The following is a 27,928-nucleotide window of genomic DNA, read 5'->3' as shown; positions in this document are numbered from 1 at the left end:
CAGAAACAGATCATTCAGCCCAACTATCCATGCCAAACATAATCCAAAACTAGACTAGTCCCACCTGCCTGCTCCTGGCCCATATCCCTCCAAACCTTTCCTTTTCATATATCTATCCAAATGCCTTTTAAAGATTGTAGTTGGGCCCACATCCACCACTTCCTCAGGATGTTCATTTCACATGCAAACCGCCCTCTATGTCAAAAATCTGTCCCTCTTTTTTTAAATCTGTCTCCTCTCACCTTAAAAATGTGCCCCCTAGTCTTGAAATGCCCCATCCTATGGGAAAGTCAACTCCTGTTAATTCTATCTATACCTCTCATTGTTTTATAAATTTCTATCTTCCAGAAATTTTAGATCTCTTTAGTCAGTTTGCATTATACCTCCAAGAATTTGTGTCTCCCTTACTGCCAGTGCCTTCCGACAGTGATAATGGGAACTGCAGATGCTGGAGAATCCAAGATAACAAAGTGTGGAGCTGGATGAACACAGCAGGCCAAGCAGCATCTCAGGACCACAATGCTCCTGTAACATTGCATCTTTTTTAACTTCCTTCCTGCTTTTAAGTCAAGCGTTGGCAGATCTCATTGACTAATGTCTAGAAGATTAAAATTGATACCTTATCAATTGATGTAAACTATTTTTTTAAGACACATTTATGGATTTTAGAGACATTTTAAATAAATTACAAATTTTCTTTGCTATACGGTATCTTGGTCAAAGGTTGTCACAATAATGACACAATAAATGGATTTTATATAGAGCTCCTTCCATGAAACTATAAATACTTTCAGAAGTAGCTCATGATTTTTCTCTAACTATTAACCTCAGGAAACATTTATATGTGCGTTTATCACCATATACAGTGACCCAGAAGATTTTCAGTTTTGAAACAAGCCCAAATGTACTGAATAGTCTTTTACTAAATATTTAACCAATTCACAGTTGAAGATTTTCAGCAAGTATTCTGCGGCATTGTTTGTCATCATTCTGTTCCTCATCTTGGTCTGAACATTCAGATCTATAGACTGAGGTAAATGCGTTTCTACGGTTTCCGCCCCTGGGTTCTTCTGTGTTTTCAGGGCTATGGCAAAGCAGGTTTCTTACAATGACGTCTTCATCTCAGAGCTGCCTAATTTTCAGGAGTTGAAGAGGTTCATGTTGCACAGAAGAAGACGCAGTTACCACCTGTCCTGCCAGGACAATAACGGAGGGTGGAGTTCTGGGGTATGTGATATTAAATTTCAAAGAGGGTACCTCAAACAATTTTGCATGCTGTAGATATAGCACCGGCGTCTCTGTGCAGCATGGTCAAAATCAGAGACATTTGTCCTCATTATACCTATATCCATTTATACTGTTAATTTGACATGTAAAATACCTCAAAAGTTGGAAGTTAAACATAATTCTACACTGTTTAGTAATTTTTGTGCAAACAATTATTATATTAAGAATTGAAAACAAAAAAAAATGCTGGAAATCACAGTGGGTCGGGCAGCATCCGTGCTGAGACAGCAAGCTAATATTTCGAGCCGAGACAACCCTTCATCAGTGCTGATCTTAAGTATAGATTAGATTAAATTAGATGTGTGGAAACAGGCCTTTCGGCCCAACAAGTCGAAACCGCCCCTTGAAGCATCCCACCCCAACCCATCCCCCTATAACCCACACACTCCTGAACACTATGGGCAATTTAGCATGGCCGATCCACCTAGCCTGCACATCTTTGGGCTGTGGGAGGAAACCGGAGCACCCGGAGGAAGCTCACACAGGCACGGGGAGAATGTGCAAACTCCACATAGACAGTCACCCAAGGTTGGAATCTAACCCGGGTCCCTGGTGCTGTGAGGCTGCAGTGCTGACCACTAAGCCACCATGCCGTCCCTATACTAATAACATTTTAAAGAAACATCTTCTTCACTTCAGTTTGGGTCACTTCATATATTATGATTCATTTTATACTGTCTTAACATTATGATCTTGCTTAGAGAAATGCATTCAATATTTTCTCTTCAATCTTGTGATGCTAATAACACTGTTGAAGATGGTATGGCAAGAAAACACACAACTCAAAGCCAATTACAGGTTTAATGCACTCTCTCATTCCAATAATTTCCAAAGAAAAGTTGAATAGGTAATTAGGTTAGTTAAATGTCTACTTTACTGAAGAAGTGTTTTTTTTACCAGTTCCAAATGTACAACAGCTTGAATGTCAAATATTACAGGGTAGTTCATTCTAGTTCCACAGCAGCTCTGTTCCTTTCGATGTAGCTGGCATTTCAGACTAACTTTGAGATAAGGGTCCTGACCTGAAAGGTCAACTTGCCTGCTTCTATGATGCTGCCTGATCTCCTCTGTTCCTCCATCTCCAAACTGTGTGGTCTCTGACTCTACCATCTACAGTTCTTGCTATCTCCTTTGTAAATCATATGCCTTTTTACAATAATGGAGTAGTTTCACGGTCACCATTATGGAGATTTACTTCTTTCTTTATTCATTCAAGGGACATCAGTGTGAATGGCAAGACCGGGCCTTCATGTCCATTCCCAGCTGCACTTGAGAAGATAGTGGTGAGCTGCCTTCAAAAATTGCTGCTGTCCACGTGGTGCAAGCACACGTGAAGCTGTGGGAGGTACAGTATCCAAACTCTAAACTGAGTGGCAATAGAAAACAAGCAAACAGCTCTGAGTAAGGATGACATGGCTTAGAGTGAGTCTACTCTCTTTGTATTCTAAGGAGGTAAAGATCGCTGGTTTAGAAGTTGCTGGTGAAGAAATTCGATTGCATGGTGCCAATTTTATGGACATAATTTATTGACATAAAGTGACTGGTAAGGATAAATTATGAGATATATTATCATATTGGTAATGTCGCCATGGTCCCAGAAGATTGTAGGGCTGTTGTCTCATTTAACCTGAACATCATCACATTTCAGGTGTGGAGAGAGGTTGGGAAGGAAGGACCTTCAGGGTAATTTCAAACAGTCCGGGAATTTAACCCACAATGTTGGTGTTAATCTGCATAGTAAACCAGCCATCCAGCTGACTGAGCTTTGAAAGCAATGTTCCAGGGAGTCTGCAGCCGAATTTGTGGCCCTTGAAGACTCATATAAAAATTAAGTTGAACACTTTTTATTTTAGTCATTGTAGATCCAAAGTATGCAGATGTACAAGTCTTTGTTCTAAGTTAATAAACCAGGTTACTGACAGCCACCTATGCTTTCCAGGGTGCCCTCTCTCTTGGCTCCCAAACTTAGTCCCAAGCTCCTCGGACTGTTGTTCAAGACCACTGATCATATTGATCCCTTGGGGCCAGTGTACTGCCTCTGGGGCCAGAAATCACACCTACAATGGAAGCCAGCAAACCAATTTACCATGATCAGGTCATCAGCTTCAGTCAGTGGGTGCTGTATGTGTTGCCCCAGGCTAATATCCCACCTCAGGTACAATCCAATTTTCAAGTTGATGTCTTTAATGGCATCAACCAAAATATTTTCTGTTCATGACTTCTTCAAATCGAATATCAGAAGTAAGGCGCACTCCCTATAACAATGCTCATGGCAACCGGTAAATCTGGCAATAACCACAATAGCACTGTTATATGTTATTCACTGACTTTGATTACACTGCCTCCATGCGTTTGCCCTACTACTAATGGGGTTAAGGCTCATCTTGCACATCATCCTCTAAACCTTCCCAAGTTAACCTCATTTAAATCATTCTAGACCATTTGTTCCTCAGCTACCATTTTTTCCTTTCACTTGAGTAATGTGCCACATGAAAAAGGTAATAAATGGTTTACTGTTTGCATTTGCCATCTTTATGGCTGAACATGTGTTTCATATATTAACTGAGCCCATTCCTTCTCTCCTTACACTGAACTGCAGTGCTGCATCCAGCTAGTTTAGCAATGACTGCCCTGCATGTGCCTTATACATCTGTGCATAATTATCTTAATCTAGAAGAGGTTTAGGCAGGCATTTTTTCACAAAAAATGCTATAAAAATGCCTTAAGCACATTACACTGTAGGATAGGAGTATACACAGTAGTGTGTAGAGACAACCTGAAATGAAAATGTATTGCTTCTGGATGAAAACCATGTGGAGATGCTGCTCATTCATCACAACTGCAGTTCAACAGCTTAGCCTGCTGTGCACAATCTAAACAAAATATTGCAACAAGTGTGTTCAGGGTCTTGGCTAACACCTCTACAAGTCAAAGGTTTAAGCATCAGTAGTAACAAACTTCTTAACAGCAGAACTCTTCATTGGAGTTTGATGCATTACAGAATGAAACAAGGCACAAACTTGTGCCTCCCAATTTAGTAAATCTCTTTTTTTAAGAAGCACACCTGGTAAACTTCTGATCTTTTCCAAATAAAAATGTTTCTTTTGAAACATAGATTTAAACTTTCACAACCCTTCATTTCTCTGGCAGCATGAGTCTCCAGCAAAAATGCTGAAGGATATACTACTACACAAAAGCGTTATCTTCAATCTGTTCCATTTCATATAAATTAACTGCTAACTCTCAATCACTTAATGTAGGAAGTAACGGGCAACACAGAGCTTTGAGAAGAATGTGACGATGAAAACAAAAGCTATTAATTAACCAAAAATAGAAACTGGTGGAAAAACTCATCAGGTCTGGCAGCAACTGTGGGGAAAGATCAGAATTAACGTTTTGGGTCACGTTCCCCTTCCCTGGAACTTCCTCACTCGACCCAAAAAGTTAACTCTGCTTTCTCTCCACAGATGCTGCCAGACCTGCTAAGCTTTTTCAGCAACTTGTTTTTGCTTCTGATTTACAGTCTCTGCACAGTTTTTTTGGTTGTTATATATTAATTAACCCTACATAACTCCCAAGAAACACTAGTTTCTATTTACAGACAGTACATGCACATTTCCAGTCTCAGCAAAAGTTCTTTACCCCTTGCAGACTGGGCTGTCTCAGTGAACAGCTTAGATAAACATGTCCAATGCGCTGATTAGAACAAAATTTAACTGACTGAATCTTTTGCGTTAATATATTGCTATGTACATACGTGTGGTTGTCTTTCACAAAACATGATCTTCAGAACGTTTTCAGGGGCCAAAGGAAATTTTTACACTAGATTAACGTATCAGACATCTAATTCTTATATTATAACTTAATAAATAAACTACAGCACAGTGACATTTTCAATAAAGAACTCATCTGTAGAAATTTCAGAAGCTCTGCAGTTAGATATAATCATGAGAAAAAGACATCATCATTTTGCAGGCTTCAGACCAAGCACAGTACCTTCCGTCATCTCCATGTCTTCAGGGGGAACACAGTGGCCTGCATGGCTTATGGCCCAAACAGGATACCTCTGGTCTAGAATCTTGTATAAGATCCGCATGAATGGTTTATAGTAACACACTATCCCTGGGTTCCCTGTGAAAATACACAAAAGACAATGGATCTTTTAGAAAAACTTTGAATTTTGGAGGAAAATAGGCGACGTATTCAATTTTGGAATAAAGAAAATACAGCAGAGGAAGAAATTGATGATTATTTAACCTACAAGAGGTTAAATTTCTTGGAACAAAAAGAGCAAAATATATTATCTCTAATGTAGAGATAAACATCCACTTATTTGTTTTGAGCATTTTCCAATACAATCAAAGTCAAAAGTCTAAAATAAACAAGTATCAAATAGATACAATTTCAGACTCAAAAACCTTAACAAATGCTATGAATAATTCAGCTTTAGGTTAATAGCATTTCAATTCATTGTGCAGACAATAGAGGGGGGGGGGGGAATGAGGGGAATTGATTCATCCCTCCTCACCTCATAAAACAGTTTTGACAAAAAAGTGCAAATTTTAAAAATCTAGGCATTAGTGGACCAGGAGCTAAGGTAGTACATTCATGAGATCAGAGGTGACTGCTACATGAAAGTTACTCAATATTAGGTTAGATTCGCAAGCAAAGAGAAAAGACTTTTTATCCCCGTCTGCTCTCAATTCAAATCTACATCCCAAAGTTAAAACCATTATTATTCTGCTATTCATTGGGTCGATCCTTTTAGTTTGTTCTTTACATTTTATTTGAATTTCTCTGGCATCAACTAAACGAATTGAATCTCAGAAAGACATGTTGGAAGGGGATTGGGGCTGGGAAGTAGATATCCAAGGTGAGTCCTGTCAAAAGGACAGACAGATGGACAGAAGATTTTCTCAGTAGCAAGAAATAAAATGAAATCAATAGGAAAAACAATATTGGGTCAAATAAAATCTGTGCAGGAAGAGTTGAGGAAGTGCAAAAAAAAAGACCCTGATGGGAATTACATCCAGGCCTCCTCGAAGTTGTCAGGATGTGGGGAAGAAAATAAATTAAGAGACAGAAAAGGATATAAGAAACACACTATTACAATAATCATGGGGTACTTCGATACGCAGGTGGACTGGGAAAATTGGGTTAGCAGCGGATCCTTAGAAAAGGAATTTGTGGAATGTCTTCGAAATTTTTTTTGTGGTACAACCCATTAGGAAACAGACAATTCTGGATTTGGTGACGTGTAATGAGATAGATGTGATTAGGGAGTGTAAGGTGAAGGAATTCCCTAGGGGGCGGAGACCATAATATGATAGAATGTACCCCCGCAGTCTGAGAGGGAGCAGACTGAATCAGAAGTAACGGTATTACAATGGAGTAAAGGTAACTACAAGGACATGAGGGAGAAGTTGGCCAGAGTTGATTGGAAGGAGAGTCTAGCAGGGAAAATGGTAGAGCAGCAATGGCAAGAGTTTCTGGGGGTAATTTGGGAGGCACAGCAGAAATTCATCCCAAGGGAAAAAAAAATTCTAATGGGGCAATGAGGCAACCATAGCTAATAAGGGAGGTCAGGACAACATAAAAGTAAAAGTATCCAATATGGTGAAAATTAATATGAAGCCAGAGGATTTGGAAGCTTTTAAAAACCAGCATAGAACAACTAAAAAAGCGACTTGGGGGTTAGATGACGAGATATGAGAGTATGCTAGATAGTAATACAAAAGAAGATTGCGAGAGTTTTTTAGATATATGAGAGGGGCAAGAGGGGACATTGGAACACTGGAAAATGAAGCTGGAGAAATAGCAACGTGGAACAAAGACTCAATGAACTGGGTCTTGAAAATTGCAAGTGTTGCTTATCTACTTCCAGATTAATGTATCAAGATGGGCATCCATGTGGTCACCTTTTGCAAAATATTCTACATGATTGTCAAAATGTTTCAGGAGTTCAAAAGAAATTTTTACACTAGATCAATGTGCCATGCGTCTAATTTTTACTTTATTATTCAACAAAATACAACATATAAGATGATATTTTCAATTTTAAAAAGATATCTGTGGAAATTTCAGATGGTCTAGTCTACGAGCTGGCTACCTGTTACCGCATACACATAATCCTGATACCAGCACTGCTAGAGTACTCCAAAATGCAGCATTAAAGTGAAGGGCCAGACTGTAAGTGGATCAGAGGTGTGCCATGATGATGCAGGGAGGCTGGTATGTGTCAGATTCCAATATCAACAGACATGGGGTGTATACAGCAGCTGCCCTTATGATTATCCCTGAGACGTTGGTGCAGGCTGTCCAGGATAGAGGTCCAGAGAAGCAAGCAGTGAGCTGGAGTCAGCAGAGGCCTGTCCTGATGCTTATGTCGGGAAATCGAGTTTCTGTCCAGTGGATAAATGCGTGCATATTAATCAGGTCAGATTAGGGAATAGTGAGGGTGATAATGAGCAATAATGAGGTAATAGGCCTCTTGCTACTAACCGGTGAAAATCTTATTTCAACATCAGGGCTTGGTTAGAAGATGAGACTCCATGGTTTACATGTCAGAAAGGATTTTGCTCGATATCTTGCCCAAATTTCTCACCACAGTCCATGTCGGTCAGAGGGTGGGATGACTCTGCCCAGAGTTTGCAAGTTCAAAGCTAATCAGCAAATTACAAGATTTTCTTCAGTTAAAAAAAAGAAAAATTTTATTAATAACTGAGAAAAGCTAATAGATGAAATATCAAATGTAGCTATGACATTTCAAAAGGCAAGAGTGACTAAAGATAAAAAAAAAGTAATTTAAAGGTCTGTGACATGTTAGGTTTCTAACCTGAGACCACTGTTGTTAATTTATGCCTTTATTCCTAGTAATGGTGAAATTTGAAGTTATCTGTAAGTTCTCAGTGAAAAATGTTTTCCAAGCTGCTCTATCATCATAAAAACCAAAATAACTGCAGATGCTGTAAATCAGGAACAAAAACAAAGTTGCTGGAAAAGCTCAGCAGGTCTGGCAGCAGCTGCGAAGAAAAAAGCAGACTTAATGTTTTGGGTCCAGTGATCCTTCCACACTCTATCATCAGATGTGGTTCTTTCAGAAAGACTGAGAGGAAATTGGGAGAGAGTCTTCCAGTTCTGTTGTTTTCCTTTTTCTGCTACCTGTCAAAATGGCTGCTGAAAATATGGTTGATGCATGTATTCCAGTGTTTGGCTTTATTGTTGTTCCAAGCTGAATGAATGCAGGCAATTCTTTCTCCTTAATGAGTGAAAAATATTCATAAATGTATAAATCAAGCAAGAGATACAGATGTGAGTGCCAATGCCCTTTTATAACAACGTTAATTTCATGTCAGACTTTTTAATGTTTATTGGTGGTTCACTGAACTGGTTTGACCTGTGATTAGTTGATTGCTGCAGCCAATTCTCATGTGATTTGAAAGGAACCAAAGGTAAGTCAGCCTGGAGGCCAATGGCAAAAGATCAACTTTTTTCCTCGTTCTTCTGGATGCCTCCAATGCCTGGACCCAAGTGTAGCAAAAGACTCAAGTGGTCTAAAATTCAACTCCAGAAGCTTTAACCAAAGTCAAACAACTGCAATGAATGGCCCAAGTAACCCAAAATGCTGGGAACTCAGCGTGATCTACAATGGATGATTTTGAAATTCAAATTTAAAATCCTGTTAACAGTAGCCTTTAACAATTTATTTTTAAAAAAACTCAGATTCTTAAGTTGCAAACAAAAAGAAAAAGGACAGCAAAGGTGAATGGAAAATTCAAATCTGTAATATACATCAGAACATCCTATTAGAGAATTAAAGGCAAGAAGGCGTCAAACAATTATAACTGAAATTCCACTGAATCAGTAAAGAATCTTCAATGGAGGAGAGAACAGATGGCACAATTTTAATAATATATTGATTTATGTTTTCATGTTCCAAACAGTTAAAAGCAATTAGTGCTGAAAATAGTGTACCATACATAGTGGAGCACGAGAGTATTATTTGTGTTGTTCAGCAGGTCAAGTTATATTATAATCAAGATGGTGTTCATGAGATTTTGGCGTATATTGGAATGTGATTTTATGGGGATAGTGGGGAAAGGTGAAGTTGAAGTCATGGATCGAATGGCAGACAAGATTCAAATAACCAAACGGCCTCCACCTGTTCCGACTACTTACAGATTGCTCAAATGTGAGTGGTACTTCTGAAATCAGACATTGCTTTTCTTTCTTGTTACATCTGAAGCACTAATTCTGGTGCTGGCTCCTGCATAACCTTCACAGAGAATTTTTTTGCCATCAGAAGTAAAGTTGCAAATTGAACTTATCAAAAAGTTATCTTGTTGTTCAGAAGCTGTGAAAATAATCCTGAAATCTAAAAAGGCATGGCAAGGAAGGGTATAATAGTTTAAAACATATAGATTCCTCAGACCAGACAATGATGTAAGAATTGCCAGCAACAAGAACACCTGCAAACCAAACTATTCTTACTTTGTCCATGTTTTAATTTGGATTTCAAGAGATTGTCATCATCCTGACAATATTAACACTTCTAAATGCTGGTCCCTTTATCTCAGAGGCAAAGCCACAGGCCCAATTTTTAATTCTACGTTTAGAATAAGGAAGTTAGATGTAGCAAAATAAATTCAGGCACTTAGTCCAAAGATGTTGCTCTCATGAAACCTTGATAAAACAGGCCAATATAAGAGCAATTTGTCAGATTTTGCAGTTTATGGCATAATAGAATACTGACAAGGTTTGAATAGCTCTATGTGCAAACAAGCTAATGAGTTAACTACATAAGTGTATTATTACAAGGTTTGCTTTTCTAATTGCTCCACTAACTGACTAATAGTTCATTTATATTGGAGAGTCATTCTAGTGAGAACTTTTCTCCTATTTGTCTGCAACAATGAAGTCAAATTGTTCAGGAAGGCTTCTTACATCAGTCAATCACCTCAGCCCTAGGTCATCTCTGCAGGAGTTTTTCAGTCCTGGTCCCAACCATCTTCAGCTGCTTTCTCATTGATGTCCCCTCTATCATTAGGTCAGAGGTGGAGATGCGCACGGATGTTTGCACAATATTTAATATGATTTGCTACTTCTCAAATAAAAAGTAAGGAGTACAAATGCCACAAGAATGAGCAACATCCATATTTAGGCCACACAAGTAATGCCACAAGCAATGACCACATCCAACAAGAGACAATTCAACCATAGCCTCTTGCTGTTACTGCATTACCATCACTGAATAGCTCACAATCAATATATTGAGGGTTACCATTGAGCAGAAACTTAACGGGACTAATTTAAATACTGTGGCTACAAGAGCATGTCAGAGGTTGAGAATTCTGTGCTGTGTAACTTACCTTATAACTCCCCAAAGCCAGTCCACTATCTGTAACACACAGGTAATGAAATACTCCTCACTTGCCTGGATGGGTGCCGTGCCAACAACACTCAACATGCTTGATGCCATTCAGGAGTAAGCACCTCACCTAACGCCATCGACATTTACTTCCTCCACCAGCAATGCGCACTTCTTGCAGTGAGCACCATTTAGAAGATGTGCCATATCAATGCATAAAGACAGCTCAGATAACCCTTTCCAAATCCATGATCCCTACACCCTAAATGTCCAAATGCAGCAGGTACTTGGGAACACCACTATCTGCAAGTTCCCCTCCAAACCACACACCATCCAATGGAACTAAGTCACCATTCCTTCACTGTATCAAAATCTTGGAACTCCATCCCGAAGAGCATTGTGGGTATAACCGGACCTCATGGACTGCAGTGGCTCAAGAATGCAGCTCACCACATCTTCCCCTGGGCAATTAGGGCTGAGCCAGAAATATCGGTGACTGAACTAAAAACAAAAATATCAGTTATGTCAACTTTAAAATAATAGCTGAATTATTTTGAGCCAACTATAAAAAAGCCATTGTTTTGGTTTAGATTTTAAGAGGCTGCCATTCAAGCCAACTCCAAAATATTCATCCTGCTAGAACCTTCACTGGGATAACATGGCTTATTTTTCTAGTTCTGTAATTCCAGAAATTGAAGTAAAAGGCATGAAAATAAAAGAATTTTGAATTGCTGTTCAACATTACTTCCTTTCGCACAAGTATTTCCTCAGGCAAGAATATAGAATAGAATCATTGAATGGTTACAGCACAGAAAGAGGTCATTCATCTAGCTGCATCTGAGCTGCCTGCACAGTCAAAGTCAGCCACTTCAAATAATCACAGAGGTGTTAATGTACAGAAGGAGCCCGTTCAGTCCATTGTGCCTGCAACAGCTCGTTCAATAAGCATTTAGTGCACAGATTCGTAGAAAACTTAACTTGCTGGCATAGCATTCAAATTGCAACTAATCTGGCTATTTTTTCACCTGACTGTGTAATATCATGTGATAAATAAACTCCAATACTCATTACCCTGATGCCTAAAAATCACGTATTTAATGCTTTTATTTTGTACGTTATATTTTAAAATATCCAATGCAGTGAATTTGTGCCATAAACAGCCCAAACCCTCACTGCTGTTTCCATTCCCTTCCTTGGCTCAAATGACACATTCATAACATGTGGTTGAATGGGATGCCAAAGTTGAAATTCTCATCTCACCTACATTTAGAATGCAAGAATGCCTGCTACAGCTCAGCTGTAGTCTCTGTTCCCAACAGTGTTACCAGGGACCCTTGAGAGGGTTTCAATTTACAAGCACAAACTCACATTCCATTAGTTCTCGACACTCCATGCCAACATCACATTGCCTGACAAAATCTACTGAATATATTACTGCATTGTTTTCATGATAACTCAAAATTTAATTTCAAATAAAGTTGTTACTGTTGATTATACTGTTGATTTCAAACACATTGGATGTGCACAATAGCTTTTTACAGAAACATTTTATACAGGTTTGAATAATACTAACATTATTAAAAAGTCAAGCCCCATTCAGTGATGGGAATGACATAATATTTTGCTTGACATTACCTCTTTTTCTCGCATGAGTTCAAATGCTCAAAATCATTACCCTTTTTTCATAAAAAGAAGAAACCAGACAAGTATGAAGATTCTGGTCTTTAGTACTTGTAGCAAAACTTTAAATACTCTATGCTTTTATTACAAATAGTGAACACAATAAATTTTCTACCAATATTATTGTTAATTTAGAAGGACAAAAATGATTGCCCTGGAAAGATGGCTCAAATACTCCACTAAAATCTGAATGCTACGAACTTTGAGCACTTTATATGAAGTCTTTAATTTCCTTTCTGATACATTTATAAATTTGCAACTTGATACTGAAGGTATTATTCTGAAACTAATGTAACCTTAACAGTGATCCTGGCTACAAATATCGCATTTGTCTAAATTACTTCAGTTAGGTCCTGGCAACATGGTATGAACCTTAACTGAATATAACACAACAAAAGGAACATGAATTTTGAAAAATCTGGCACAAATCAAGAGTTAACATAATGTTGCAAATTGCCTGAACAAGTAACCAGCAGAGTCAATAAAGACCAATCCACAGCAAAATCCAATTCTGTCAGAATTTTACCCTTCTGTCCTCAACTTCACACATATTAGTTTCAAAGAATGCTGCTACAATACGCAATTGTACTGATGGTTACAGATCTTTTCAACAGTTATGAGTATAGTACGAATACAGCTGTGCCATAATATTAAATTGTTAAAAGAATCATGTCGAATACATACTGGATGGATGTGGGTAGCTGAAGTTGCCAACTTATATTTAGGGAACTACTATCTATGCAACATCCAGTTTTTTGCTAGCTTAGTTTTGACATGGAATTACATTTATTTGTACAGCTATATAACATTCAGAAAAATGCATATCTGAGAATATCGTAACGAGGTATAGCACACAAACCACAGATGAAAACTGAATGAGTGTTGAAACATCTGAGTCTTTATCCTGCAGATGTTTATATAAAAATGTGCAAACACAACGCTCAGTTTTGTATCTAAAAGGATTTAATACAAAAAGTGGGACAGTAGATAGAGACAATCATAGATTGTACAGTTCACCTCAGAACCAGTTGGCTCTAGACCTTCTCACAACTGTGAACTAAACAATGATGCCACACTCGAAGACCGTCAAAAGTAGCTATCCTTGGCAATGAATTCAAGCAAAGCTGAAGTCAAAGGGATATCCTCATGGTTGTGGTATTTAGAAGCAAGCCTGAAAGCAATATTATAGCTCGTTTGCTGATTAAACATATTATTGTTGCTTCTAGACTAGATACCAAGCCAGTCTCCCATGCTCCCTGTGTGAATGTGAGCTCGTTCAAACTGTTGCCCATGTTCTAAGTCACATGAAGTCTTATTCCAGTGCTCACTGACCTACATTGATTCCCAATTAAGCAGTGTTTTATTTTGAAATTCTCATTCTTGCTTCAAAAACTACCATTACCTGACCTCTTCTCTCTGCAATTGCCTCCAGACCTGCAGTGCTGTGATCTATCTGTGCTCCTCTCATTCATTCCACTCTTGAACAGCCTGGATATTCAGCCATTGGTGGCTATGCCTTCAGTTGTCTGCCAACACTTTAACCTCTTGAATTCCTGGCCAACACCTCCCTATCTCACTTTCTTTCAATAAGATACTCTTTAAAATTACCTCCATGATCAAGTTTTGGGTTATGCATCTTAATATTGCCTGATGTGGTCAGATTTTGGTTTGTGACATTCCTGTAAAACACCTTGTGATATTTTATTAAATTGAGCTTTATAAGTACAAGTTGTTGCCAACGTTGAAACTTTGCAAAGCAATATCTTCAGTCCTATTGTATTCATCTGCTTCATGAAAGATCATCACTCTGTAATGGGGAGTTATAGAATCATACAGGACAGAAGAGGCCCTCTGGCCCATTGAGTCTATACTGCCACTCTTCAATGATTCTACCGTTGCCCCCAGTGATTGGCCATGGCAGGCAGGTCATAACTCACACTTTTTGGGGGCTATGTTTGCTCAATCAGTTGATCAATAGGACAAGGTTAGAGAGGGTAGCGTTCCAAGTCTATAGACGTTACTAAGCTAAAATATTTCTGAGTACATAGTAAATAGCTTTGAGAACCAAAAGAAGTTGCAAGGGAATATCCATAAAACAACAGAATTAAATCTGTCTTTCAATGTCTTGTCCAATGGAAATAGATTATTTTCAGGTGACAGAGATTTTTCGGAACTGAAATGGAGAGGTGGAGCATAAATTAAAGTAAATGCATCTAATTAGGAGTGAGAGCAGAGCATTCTTCACTAATATAGTGCATTGCAAAGCTGTACAATGAGCTACTGGAGTTACGTGATTGCAGCAGAAACCACATTTTGATTTGATTTTATTAATGTCACATGCACCTAAGTACAGTGAAAAGTATTTTTTTGCCAATGGTGTGCACGGATCATAACACACAAGGACGTACAGATCATAGGGCGTTTGGACATAGCAAGGCATACAAAGTTATGGCTGCACTGGAGCTGCACAAAGCAAGATCTACATTAGATGTAAGAAATATGCAGAATTTGAAGGAAAACAGAATACAGAGTTATATGAATAACAGAAGCACATAGCAATGGTGCTCATGTTCATGTGGAGGATCAATGACTTCCTGGAGAAATTGAGCTAAATAACTTGCTTCCATGTTAAAATTTCTACATACTTCTATATTTAGCTCTATCACAACAATGGAATAGATGTCACCTGAGTCTGATTAGCTAAGTAGCAAGTAATGCCCATGTAAACTTCAGTCAATGAGTATTTACAGTAAGCAATGTAAGGTTTGCTGCTGAGTTTCACCAGCAATTTCTATTTTTGTTTGTGAGATAATATAGATTATGCCCAGCTCTTGCACAAGTTCTTTTCCTCAACTATTACAGAATTGACTTAATGTCCCAGATACGCTCTGAATGCAACTTATTATTTGCATTTAAGTGCTTAAATTGGTTGAGTAGCTTATAATGTTGTGACTAAAAGTTCAGTGCTTTTAAAAGGAATTGGGCAGTGGGTTGAAGAAACAAATGTTTGAGGACATGGCAACAAACAGTAGACAGAATAGAATCGTGACTCGTGGAGAAATGTCCAAGGGTTAAATTGGCTGTTTCTGTACATAATTCTTTGGAATACATCATGTATACAACATTGTTTAGGGGTATACTGATATAGATTAGAAACAATGCATACACTCATGAAAATTCTGCTGTATTTTTACACACATTTATATCTAAAGTATCCTGCATGTTTGCAGTTATCTATGTCCTTGTGAAAGAATTCCTAGGCATAACAGTCATCATTTAATCACCTCTGACATGGCCGAACAAGTTACTTGGTTATTGAAAATAACCACTTTCATGACAACTAGGGCGAGTCGATATATGCAGCCATGACAGGGTTGGCTAGTTCCAAGGTCAGAATTTAACAAACATCAAGGGATAATTTATTTATTAGTTTAAAGATGAAATTTATTGATTGAACAATGTAAAGTTTTAATTCATAAATATACATTCAATTAATTGGGTTTATGATGTAAGGACAGCCGATTTTGCATTTTTGGGGCTTTAAAATGATATGGAAATTAGATTGCTCAAATTGAAATATCAGGAAAGTTTTGCAAATTGAAAATCAATTGTATATATTGTAGAGCTGTGCAACATAATGTTGCTGTTTGAAGCAGTAAGAAAGTGGTCAAGGTAAAGCAGCATCAAGAATTGTTTGAGATATATATTCTGCCTGACAACGGCGCTCTGACTGGTTGAGCTACAGTGTTAAAGAACTAAGTGCCAAGAACAGTACAGAAAGGGAAACATCCTGAGCCTGAAGACAGAAGGTATCACTTTCTCTCAAATTAGAAAAGTCAAGGAAGTTTAGAGAAAAATATTCAAACAAGAAAAAGACCGAAGTCTGGCTGATCAACAATGGAATTGAAGAATGACCGTCACCCTACAGGGAACAACATGTCATGATTGCAACAATCAAAGAACTGGGAGAAAACAGCATTCCACACTGTGGTCTGGACCACATCAAAATGTTTACCTTGTCTATATTCTTTTATCACCCACATTATGTGAGTTAAACCTTAAAGTTTTTTGTCTTAATGTTGATTGCATTGTTGCATATTTTGAAAGCCTATAATCTAGGTTGCACAGATGTATATTAGAAATCTGTTTATTTCATTACTATTATTCAAATTGGCAGGTTTTTCTCCTCTCTGTTACTGATGAAACCTGGTGTGAATTGTAGTCAGACAGGCAAATTAGTGAAATTGGTAGCTTCATTGGGATTTTATACATTTACTCATTTTGTGATGGCTTATAGAACAGCAGGTCATTGTCATCCTCTCTGCTCAATTAAGTTAGGGTAACAAGCAAGCTTTCCTTTCTACTCTCTGCTTCTTATTTGCCACTCTGCTCCAGACCACCCAATTTATGCTGGGCTACAATTTCACAAGAAATTTCAGCTCTCAAAATTGACATTTGCTTTTGTTGTACAGGTTTCAGGACAGTGAATGCTGACAAGATATTTGACTAAAGAGCGTCACAGTCACACCCTTTCACTCATTAGCATGGACAGGGCTAAGTGATAACATCATAGTTTACTCATAGTGTTGTGGAATGAGAATGATTCTATTAATAACCTTGTCATGAAAAAGCCTCTAAAGAATAAAGAAAGATGATTGAACCTTATATTGATTGTTGCAAGTGATTTAATCATGCAAAAACTATTGTCTTAAATCTAAATGAAGTATGAGGGATAAATTAGGTAGGGAGGATTGATAATTACATTAAAAGGTGCAATATGGCAACGCCAATAAACAAATAATTTCTCTTCATGTAGGAGACACAAAAGAAATTGGAAACAGGCACATCAACGGACGAGTGAAAATGAGGAACTTAGACATGTTAATAGTAAATAAATACTACCAAAAAATTAATGGGATTAAAAGACAACAAACTTTGAACGCAGACAAACAGGAGGGTGGAAGAACACAGCAAGCTAGAGAACATTTGAAGGAAAGGAGCAGTCAACGTTTTGGGAATAATCCTTCCTCAGGACTGGATATGGGAGTAGGGGGAGCTGCAAATAAAGATGGGGGAAAGGGGTGGTGGCAGAATGGTGGTAATAGGTGGACACCGGTAGCGGGTACAATCTGGTTAGTTGATGGGACGGATGAATCCAGTTGGTGACTGGAAAGGAGGTCGGAAGGTGGAATGGAAAGGAGGAGGTGGGGCTGGAAGGGGATCCAAGGGTTGGATGGGAAGCTTATGTGAAATTGGAGAACTCAAATGTTGAGTCCTTCAGGCTGCAGGGTGCCCAGGAGGAAGATAAGGTGTTGTTCTTCAAATTTGCGATTTGAGTCGCTGTGACACTAGAGGAGGCCGAGGATGGGCATGTCTGAGGGGCACTGGGGCGAGAATTGAAATGGGCAGTGACTGGCAGGTTAGGCTGGCCATTACAGGCCAGGCAAAGATGCTTGGCGAAACGGTCACCTAGTCTACACTTGGTCTCACTGCTGTAGAGAAGACCGCGTCGGCAGCACTGAATGCGATAGACTAGGTTGGAGGAGATGCAGGTGAAGTATAGATTTAAAGACAACACAGTGTGGAGCTGGAAGAACACAGCAGGCCAGTCAGCATCAGAGAAGCAGGAAAGTTGACGTTTTTGGTTGGGTCCCTTCTTCAGAAATGGGGAAGGGGTTGGGAGCTGGGAAATAAATGGCGGGGGTGGGACTGGGGAAGATAGGTGAGATGGTGATAGGTGAATGCAGGTAGTGAGTGGTGAGGATTAGTCAATGAGATGGATCGGGCAGCCAGGGTGGAGAGAAGATGGACAGGTTCTGTCAGGTCAAGGTGGCGGGATGGAGGATGGGTGGGGCTAGGGAAAGAAAGGTGGGGTGCTGATAGGTTGGATGTAGTTAAGGGGCAGAGAGGATTAGTTGGCGGGAAGGGTAGGAAGATGATGGACAAGTTGTGTCAGGTCAAGGAGATGGGGATAGGAGGGAGGGTTGAAGCTGGGATGAGGCCAGGGGTGGGAGATTTTGAAACTGGTGAATTTGATACTAAGGCCTTCAGGATGTAGGCTCTCGAGGTGGAATATAAGGTGGTGCTCTTCCAGTTTGTGGATGGCGTCAGTGTGGCACTGGAGGAGGCCCATGATGGACATGTCACCCAGCAAGTGCAGGGGGTGAAGGAGTTAAAATATTTGGCGACTGGAAGGTGTTATCGATTATCACGTACAGAGCGCACATGCTCCATGAAATGGACCCTGATTTTGAGCCTGGTCTCACTGATGTAGAGGAGGCCACATTGGAAGCAACAGATACAGCGTAGTCTGTTTCTGTTTTGACCCGAAACGTCAACTTTCCTGCTCCTCTTGATGCTGTCTGGCCTGCTGTGTTCCTCCACCTCCACACTGTGTTGTCTCCAGCTCCAGCATCTGCAGTTCTGGCTATCTCTAAGCATACATATAGATTTGATTCGTGATCTGTAAACAGGGCAGGAGCAAGTGGGTCATTTTCAGGTTTAACAATCTATAGAAGTGCTTAGTTTGCTTATAACACAAGTTGGCTCAAAGCAGCATGTAAAGAGACTGCAGAAATAAGTGAGTTACAAAGAATATAATAGAAGAATAACATCAGGGAATCGTGAAGCTATGGGCTTTAGACGAAAAATCAGAAAAGAAGAATATTTCTAGAATGGTGAGAGACGGAAATGTTTGCATTCAGAGAGGCTGAATGTTATTGTACACGAACTACAAAACTAACATGCAGTTAGGAAAGTAAATGGTATGTTAGTCTTTATCACAATTACAATTTATAATAATCATACATCTAATGCAATCAAATGTCCAAAAGTACTTCACAGGGAAATTGTTAAAATAAAAGTACACCTAAGGAGAAGTAATGAGTATCTTAAAAGTCGAAAGTGAGGTGAAGAGGTAGAGAAGTGTACGGAGGGAGTTTCAGAGTTACAGGACTAGAAAGCACATAAAATCAGGGACACTCAACTTGCCAGAATTAGCCAAGTGCACTTATCTCAGGAGGGTTGGAGGGGATTATAGATATAGCAATGGCGAAAGCCATGGAGGGGTTTGAAAACAATGATTATCATTTTAAAAGCTAGCCATTGTCATGTCAGCAAACACTGCATATGGATGAATGGGAATTTACTGCAAGACAAAGACATTGACATTAGAGTTTTAGATCATTTCAATTTTCAAAAGGGGAGACTGTGGAAGACCACCCAAAAAGAGAGTTTTGAAATGATCAGTTTGGAAACAGAACTGGCTCAAAGGTAGAAGATTGAGGGGGGGTGGTGGACGATCGCTTTTCAGACAGGAGGCCTGTCCCAGTAGTGTGCCACAAGGATCGGTGTTGTGTCCGCTGCTTTTTGTCATTTATATAAATGATTTGGATGTGAACATAGGAGGTACGGTTAGTAAGTTTGCAGATGACACCAAAATTGGAGGTGTAGTGGATAGCAAAGAAGGTTACCTCAGAGTACAATGGGATCTTGATCAGATGGGCCAATGGGCTACAGAGTGGCAGATGGAGTTTAAGATAAATGTGAGGCGTTGCATTTTGGAAAGGCAAATCAGGGCAGGACTTATACACTTAATGGTAAGGTCCTGGGGAGTGTTGCTACACAAAAAGACCTTGGAGTGCACTGTCACAGCTCCTTAAAAGTGGAGTTGCAGGTAGATATGATAGTGAAGAAAGCATTTGGTATGCTTGCTTTTGTTGGACAATGCATTGAGTACAGGAGTTGGGAGGTCATGTTGTGGTTATACAGGACATTGGTTAGGCCACTTTTGGAATACTGCATCAGTTCTGGTCTCCCTGCTAAAGGAAGGATGTTGTGAAACTTAAAAGTGTTCAGAAAGGATTTACAAGGATGTTGCCGGGGTTGGGGTGACTTAAGCTAAAGGGAGTGGCTAAATAGACTGGGGCAATTTTCCCTGGACTGCTGAAGGCGGAGAGGTGACCTTTTGGAGATTTATGAAATCATGAGGGGCATGGATAAGGTATATAGACAATGTCTTTTCCCCAGGGTGGTGGAGTTCAAAACTACAGCACATAGGTTTAAAGTGAGAGGGGTAAGATTTTAAATGGGCCTAAGAGGCAGCTTTTTCTCACAGAGGGTGACGCATGTAGGGAATTAGTCACCTGAAGAAGTGGTGGAGGCTGGTACAGTTACAACATTTAAAAGGCATGTGGATGGGTATATGAATAGGAAGGGTTTAGAGGGAAATGGGCCAAATGCTGGCAAATAGGACTTGATTTATCTCAGATATCTGGTCAGCATGGACAAGTTGGACTGAAGGGTTTGTTTCCATGCTGTACATCATGATGGAACTAAGCCCAGGGTGAGCAAAATTATGAACAAAGGTTTCAACTACAGATGAAGTAAGTCAAGGGTGAAGTTAAGCAATGCTACAGAAATTAGTTAGCCTTAGTCATGGAAGAAATATGTGGCTGGAAAGTCATCTTGGAGTCTAACATGACAACAAGATTGTGAACAGACGGTTTATTTTCAGATTTTTGCCAGCTAGAATGATTAAGTTGATAAGTAAGGAATGGAGTTGGGAGCAACGACCAAAACAACAACCTCAGTTTTCCTAATATCCAACTGAAGGAATTTTCTGCTCATCTTGTAATAGATATTGGATAAACAGTCTAATAACTTAACAGCAACGGAGAAGTTGAGAGAGATGGTGGTGAGGTATAGTTGAGTGTCATTGCATTACAAAGGTATTGGAATACTGAGAAGTCGACTGCATTGTAGTGTATTAGCTACAAGGAGAGTTTGGACAAATGTATATTCTTTTCATGAGTATCAGAGGCTGAGGAAACTACTCATACTGAGTGTGGGATTCATTAAGTCTGAGTTGAGCTGCTACAAAGAGTTTTCAGTGATATTTGACTGGACGCAGCCCCAAACTGTAGCACCTATTCACTAAGCACATTGCAACACTGATTACAACTGTAGAGAGGTTCATTGTTCACATAAACCATTCTGAAATACAATTGCATTGGAACCTAAAACGGAAAACACAAGCAGCAAGGATTTGGTGCCTGAGTGTGTGGAAGAACATTTTCACAAGAAGCAAATGAAGGTAGTACTTTACTGGACATCAAATTTTTCTTGGATCAGCTTACGATTTCTGCCTAATATGCAATGATGCAGAAGTTTTTATCAAATCATGGCTGTTGCTTCATGAAATTACCCAAAGATTTATCTAAGAGTAGAAAAAAAAAGTGAAACCACAGGTTCGAAGATTACTCATGTTTATGGAGTACAGGTTATCCTGAGATCAGTAAAGCTGTAAAGGCAAGTCAGTTTCTCTGGAATGCACATTATCAGAGATTTATGTTGTGTAAACTAACTACATTATCAAAATACTGTAAAGGCATTTGACACTTTCTTTTCCAAATGGATATATTGGTTAAAACAGCATCCTCATTTACAAATATTTATAGAAGCTTCCCTTCCAGCTAAAATTGCATTACTGAATAAGAATCCACTATACATTTCATTTGTGAATGTTCACTTTGTTTCTTTACACAAAAAACAATCACAAACATTAAAGACAAATTTTAAAATATAGCTTTTACAGTTTAACTGAATTTACTGATTTTATAAATTGTTATAACAATAATTAAATATCACACATGGTACATTTGAGAACAAAACTAAGTTGTGGAATGGTAAGAATTTGTTTTTAGCCAAGAATGTGTGCTTTCCTCGAGGTAGCCTCACAGTTCATTTTGAGATCACTATAATAAATCAAAGATCACAAAAAAGTACATTTAAGTATATGCACATTATATATGTATAACAATCAGCATATACACATGTGCATTAATCTTCCTTCACGTTATCTCTTACTCTTCCTCTTCCAATGAAAATACCTAGAATCGACACATAAACATTTGTGAAACAGGCTGCTCAACTGGTAGTTTTGGCCAATTTTTCTCCTCCTTACCCTGAGAAAACCTATGTCAAATCTAATACCCTCACAGCATCAGTTTAAATCAAGATCAAGTAGCTCAGTAAAGCATAAGGCGCAGCAGTATAAATTAGAATTAGCTGGAATTCAGAATCATATCCCTGGTGAAAACCCACTGTAGGTTCCATCAACATGTTTACTTGAACACTTTTGGATCTCACTTTGATAACTGCTCGATTTGCGAAGGAGCAACCTAACGAGGAGATAATGGGAACTGGAGATGCTGGAGAATCCAAGATAATAAAGTGTGGAGCTGGATGGACACAGCAGGCCAAGCAGCATCTTAGGAGCACAAAAACTGACGTTTCGGGCCTAGACCCTTCATCAGAGAGGGGTCTAGGCCCAAAAGGTCAACCTAAGGAGGAGCTGACTAATCTTCTTCATTCAGTCTGATGATAAAGTTAAAGAACATGGCTTTCTGCGTATGACTCAGTGACAAATATATCTTGAGTTTTTCAGTAGATAATGAGGTGATGTTCTACTTGTACTCTGCCTTCCCACATCAGCCCATCGAATCTGCTCCCACCTTTCCAATGAGATCAAGCCTAATCTCATTACCCTCGAGTTCACTTCCCAGCCTTTTCCCTATAACTCTTGATTCCTTTACAAAATAAAACTCTGTTAAGGATCCAAACTGGGACTTCCTTGGTCGGCATGGATGAGTTTTCTACTACTCAGTGAATCTGTGCTAAATATAACGATGTTGGTGTAACAAATTGGACCTTGAAAAAAATCCATTAGTGTCTATTTTCAAGATAATTAATAGCACACTGTAAAACAACATTGGAAGGCTTAAAGGGCAAGTTTAAATATTAAGTTAGGCATTTCTTTCAGTCTGAAAAGTTACAGGATTAAGATTAACAATGGCTTTCATAAATAACCATATGCGTTATCTGAATAATATTCAGCTATCCATAAACTTCAAAACTTAAGTGGATAGGGCTAACAATAGCAGGTAGAATATGTTCAACCACTCCAGAGATGGAAAAAATTCTTCCCATTAATAACTGAGAGTTAAAGTTGTTTAATACTCTGTCTATGAATTAGCCTCAAAACTCCAAGTATTTTCCAGTGGATTTGGGAACAGACATACATCAATGGCAACTAGCAATGTCAAGACACCAATGAACCTTGTCCGTAATTTCTGTGGTTAGGGGCAGTTATATCCACTCTCTTGCAGCCTGATATAAGAAATAGTGGTATGAAACTGGTGGAGCCCACTGGAACTTATAGTAGTCCTGATTATAGAGGCAATAGAATATAGCAGCAGGAGTAGGCCACTTCACACTCTGTCACTTAACAAGATCATGGCTGATCATCCAACTCTATGCCCTAAACTGCTTAAATAAAAAGTGAAAGAACTGTGGATGCCGTAAATCAGGACCAAAAACAGAAGTTGCTCGAAAAGCTCTAGGGGTCTGGCAGCATCTGTGAAGAAAAATCAGAGTTAACGTTTTGGGTCCAGTGACCCTTCCTCAAGGGTCAACTCATTCTGAGGAAGGGTCATCGAACCGGAAATGTCAAGCCTGATTTTTTTTCTTCACAGATGCTGCCAGATCTGCTGAGCTTTTCCAGCAACTTTTGTTTTTGGCTGTAAACTGTTTTCTCCCCATGTAGACAAATGAATATCAAACTATTGCACTGAGAGGCAAACTGAGCAACCTCAAATCGAACAAGTACATGTCATAGGTGTTTTGATTGAATTAATATTGGAGAATTAATTATGGTCCATAATTTCAAAGTAAACCAAATTTAGCCAGTGGGAACTTGATCATGTAGTCATGGACCCGATTTCCACTTGTCACCAACATCACCTGGAGCTGGTGATTCTACAAATGAAGGTTGCCTATCATCACATTTTCTTGATGACTACTTCTTAACCCCATGCAACCTGCCCACTACAACATTGTGGGCACTCCACTTGAACACTACTGGTGTAGAAGCACGCCAATAATGAAGCAAATTACTGCAACTAAGGAAATCTGATGGGATTATAAAAGCTCAACAGCATCACAAACACACACCAATACTGAGATAACAAGGTGCAGAGCTGGATGAACACAGCAAGCCAAGCAGCATCAGTGGAGCAGGAAAACTGATGTTTCAGGCCAAGACCCTTCTTCAGAAATGGGAGAGGGGAATGGGGACTCTGAAATAAATAGGGAGGGGGGGGGAGGCGGATAGAAGATGGATAAAGGAGAAGATAGGTGGAGAGGAGACAGACAGGTTAAAGAGGCAGGAGTGGAGCCAGTAAAGGTGAGTGCAGGTGGGGAGGTAGGGAGGGGATAGGTCAGTCCAGGGAGGACGATCAGGTCAAGGAGGCAGGATGAGGTTAGTAGGTAGGAGATGGGGGTGGGGCTTGAGGTGAGAGGAAGGACAGGTTAGGGAGGCGGGGACAAGCTGGGCTGGTTTTGGGATGTGCTTGGGGAAAGGGGAGATTTTGAAGCTGGTGAAGTCCGCATTGATGACATTGGGCTGCAGGGTTCCCAAGCGAAATATGAGGGGCTGTTCTTGCAACCTTCGGGTGGCATCATTGTGGCACTGCAGGAGGCCCAGGATGGACATGTCGGTCTAAGGAATAGGAGGGGGAGGAGAAATGGTTCGCGACTGGGAGGTGCAGTTGTTTGTTGCGAATCGAGCGTAGGTGCTCCACAAAGTGGTCCCCAAGCCTCCGCTTGGTTTCCCCGAGAGAGGAGACCAATGTTTTTCTGCAAAAAGAGATTTTGAGGCTAATAGTGTCAAAGCAATTTTCATTCAGCTGAGAGGAAATGGCAGAATGACTGACAAGGAATGCTTCAAGCCAGGTTAAAAGAAAACACACAGGGATAGTTTAGTCATCATTCACTGCTGTCATCAAACATCTAAAAAGGTGACCTTTTTTATAAAATAACAAATTGCTCAGACGAGCTTTAAAGCCATTTGTAGAACACATATTCTAGATAGTTAAAGAAATAGCATGGAGTTCTTAATGGTCATCAAAATATTCATGTTCATGTGTTGACTCAAAATCAGAGAGAATTAATTATAAATAGAAAAATAATGGTGCTCATTTTATCAAATATTTAATGTTAAATGTTTACACTTGTCATTAAAAAATGGAAATCAAAAGTACAATTTCTTTCCTTTGATCAAGGATGTAAGATAATTTTCTTTTGAGACATTATGCCTGAGCTTTTGGACTCAGGACTTATTAAAGCCTTCTGGAAATCTAAGGACAAAATAACAACCTCCAACTACAGGACACATTACCTGCTCAAAGAGCCCCAATCAATTCGTCAAACATGATTTTCCTTTCCGAAAGCCATGTTCACTCTGCCTGGTTGTCTTGAACTTATTCAAGAACCCTCCTGTAACTTCGTCCTTAATAACTTCTCACATTTCTTTATAAGAGATGAATAGCTAACTGATCTGTAGCTTTCTGCTTTCTGTTCACTTTCTATTTGAATAAAAGAGCTAGATTCCATGCCTTTTAATCTAATAGCACCATTCCTAAATCAAGGAAGTTTTGGAAATTCAAAACTAATGCATCATTTCACTAGCCTCTTCTTTTAAGACACTAAATGAAGTCCATCATGGCTGAGGCACTTAGATCAGCTCCAATAAGTTATTCAGTGATACTTCACGGCGGGGTGGGGGGTGGTAATTGTGATTTTCCTGAGTTCCTCCTTCCCTCTATTTCCACATTTATCACTGCTTCTGGGATGTTACTTGTCTCCTCTATAGTGCAGGGTGATGCAGAATACTTGTTCATCTATCATTTCCTTACTTTTCAATATTAATTCTCCAATCCAACTTCTGACAGGACCAGTGTTCACTTTGCAAACTCTTTTTTTCTTTAAGTATTTATAAAATCTCCAACAACATGTGTTTATATTTCTGGCTAGCGTGCTCTCATGCCCTGATTTTTTTCCCTTCATCAACTTGTTGGTCATTCGTTACTTTCTAAAAATTCTGCATCCTTGCTATTTTCCCCTGAAAATTCAACCCACCATGGCATGTAATATCTAGCCCTCTGTCCACTTTCACGTCATCACTGTCGTTTAATCTCCTCTGCCTTCCACCTGATCACAGACTTCCCTTCTCATTAGTTGCTCCTCACTTTCACTAGCATGTTTGCTTGAAAACTGTCACATCTCTACGATTTCCAGGTCTGATGAAAAGCCACTGACCTGAAATGTAAATTCTTTCTCTCAGCACTGATGCAATTCTGACTTTTGAGTATTTCAAGCCTTTCCCCTTTTATTTTAATAATGGCATCTCTGGTAAGAATGAAAGGCCAGTGTGTATTATCTTCAAAATTCACCTGCTGCATGTCTTCAGCTGCATACTCCTACTGAACCTTTCCATCACCACTTACCCTCTACTCAAAAGCACCCAACGTAGACCTGAGCGTTTTGTCTTTTCCCTCTTGTAGTTCCAGATCTTCTTGGTGCACAGCATTATGCAGTCTGGGATCTACGGATAGTGGGCACTGAAGGGCACCCCTAGGCTTGTTGGGTCATCTGAACCATCTTTGGCATGCTAAGGATGAGTGAAATTGCAGATATGGTGGTCAAGTGGCATTCATTATAATGTGTTGGACTTTTTTGGTAGCGTTTCTGACAGTTTTTATCAGCCGAGTTTGAAGAGAGAAGCCAGTGTCTCCTGGCAGGCACCAGTTACGTGTGCCTTTAATCCAAAGGGATCAGGGAGCTTGGACTGTTGTAGCGCAAATGCACCATGTCAGCTCCTGTGGCAGCATGGAATCTAAATGCACAACTGCAGAAGCTGTCTTTTTGTGCTTGTACATCGATGAAGTGGAACCTCTTCTAATGGACAAAAGCTCTTGGGTGCGTAAGATGCACAGGTTTCTATGTGTATGCAGCTGATGGTGACCCGCATTGGTAGGAAGTCAGCTGCAGATACAAACCACAACACCCAGGCAGTCTGAATGGCGCAACTGCCGGTTAAATCCTGATCTTAGCAATTTATCTTACGCACATTGTGGACTGTTGACTCTAGTGCCTGCAAATGTCTTCAGCAGAGCCCAGGAAGGATGCAGGTTCGCTGGTGGTGGAATGGTGCAGGACGGAAGGGTTTAGATTCTCGAGGCTTTGGGATTGATTCTGAGGATGATGGGACCTGTGCAAATTGACAAGTTGTATCCCAGCACTGCTGGGGTCAATACATGCGCAGGCACTACTGCAGTGACTGCGAGGTTAAACTAGATTGATGACGGAAGGGAAGCTGAGCATGAAACAATGCAGTAAGCAAAGATGAAATCAAGAAATAGACAAGTAGAAAGAAAAAGTGGATGGTAGAAGAGGAAATGGCCCTCAGCAAAAATGGTTGGAGTGCACAAGTAAAATGGTCAAAAAGACAAGTCTAAAGGTACAACATTTGAAAGCACAGAACATTCACAATAAGGTTGATGAAGGAACAACGCAAATAATTGTACATGGATATGATAATATGATTGCAATGGCTGAAGGTGACCAAGGCCAACTGAATATCTAAGAGTGTTCGATGTTCAGGAAGAACAGGCTAAACAGAGAAACGGGTGAGGTGGCCTTGTTAGTAAGAGATGATTTCATTGCAATAATGAGAAAGGATATTGTCACAGGAAA

General features: G+C 39.5%; 1 protein-coding gene across 4 annotated transcripts in view; it reads right to left on the bottom strand.

Moving 5' to 3' along the window:
• Positions 1-27,928, bottom strand: part of ldah (lipid droplet associated hydrolase) — a 255,387-nt gene that overhangs the window by 120,286 nt on the left and 107,173 nt on the right. For 3 of the 4 annotated variants that reach the window (XM_059645645.1, XM_059645644.1, XM_059645646.1), the window contains one exon: positions 5,284-5,418. The exons of the other annotated variant lie outside the window; for it this stretch is intronic. In XM_059645645.1, the coding sequence (XP_059501628.1) occupies positions 5,284-5,418 (135 nt within the window). The remainder of the gene's footprint in view (positions 1-5,283; positions 5,419-27,928) is intronic. 4 annotated transcript variants of the gene reach the window in all.

This window comes from Stegostoma tigrinum, chromosome 4, assembly GCF_030684315.1.
Source record: "Stegostoma tigrinum isolate sSteTig4 chromosome 4, sSteTig4.hap1, whole genome shotgun sequence".
NCBI lineage: Eukaryota > Metazoa > Chordata > Chondrichthyes > Orectolobiformes > Stegostomatidae > Stegostoma > Stegostoma tigrinum.
This window is presented reverse-complemented; position numbering and strand designations above follow the sequence as displayed.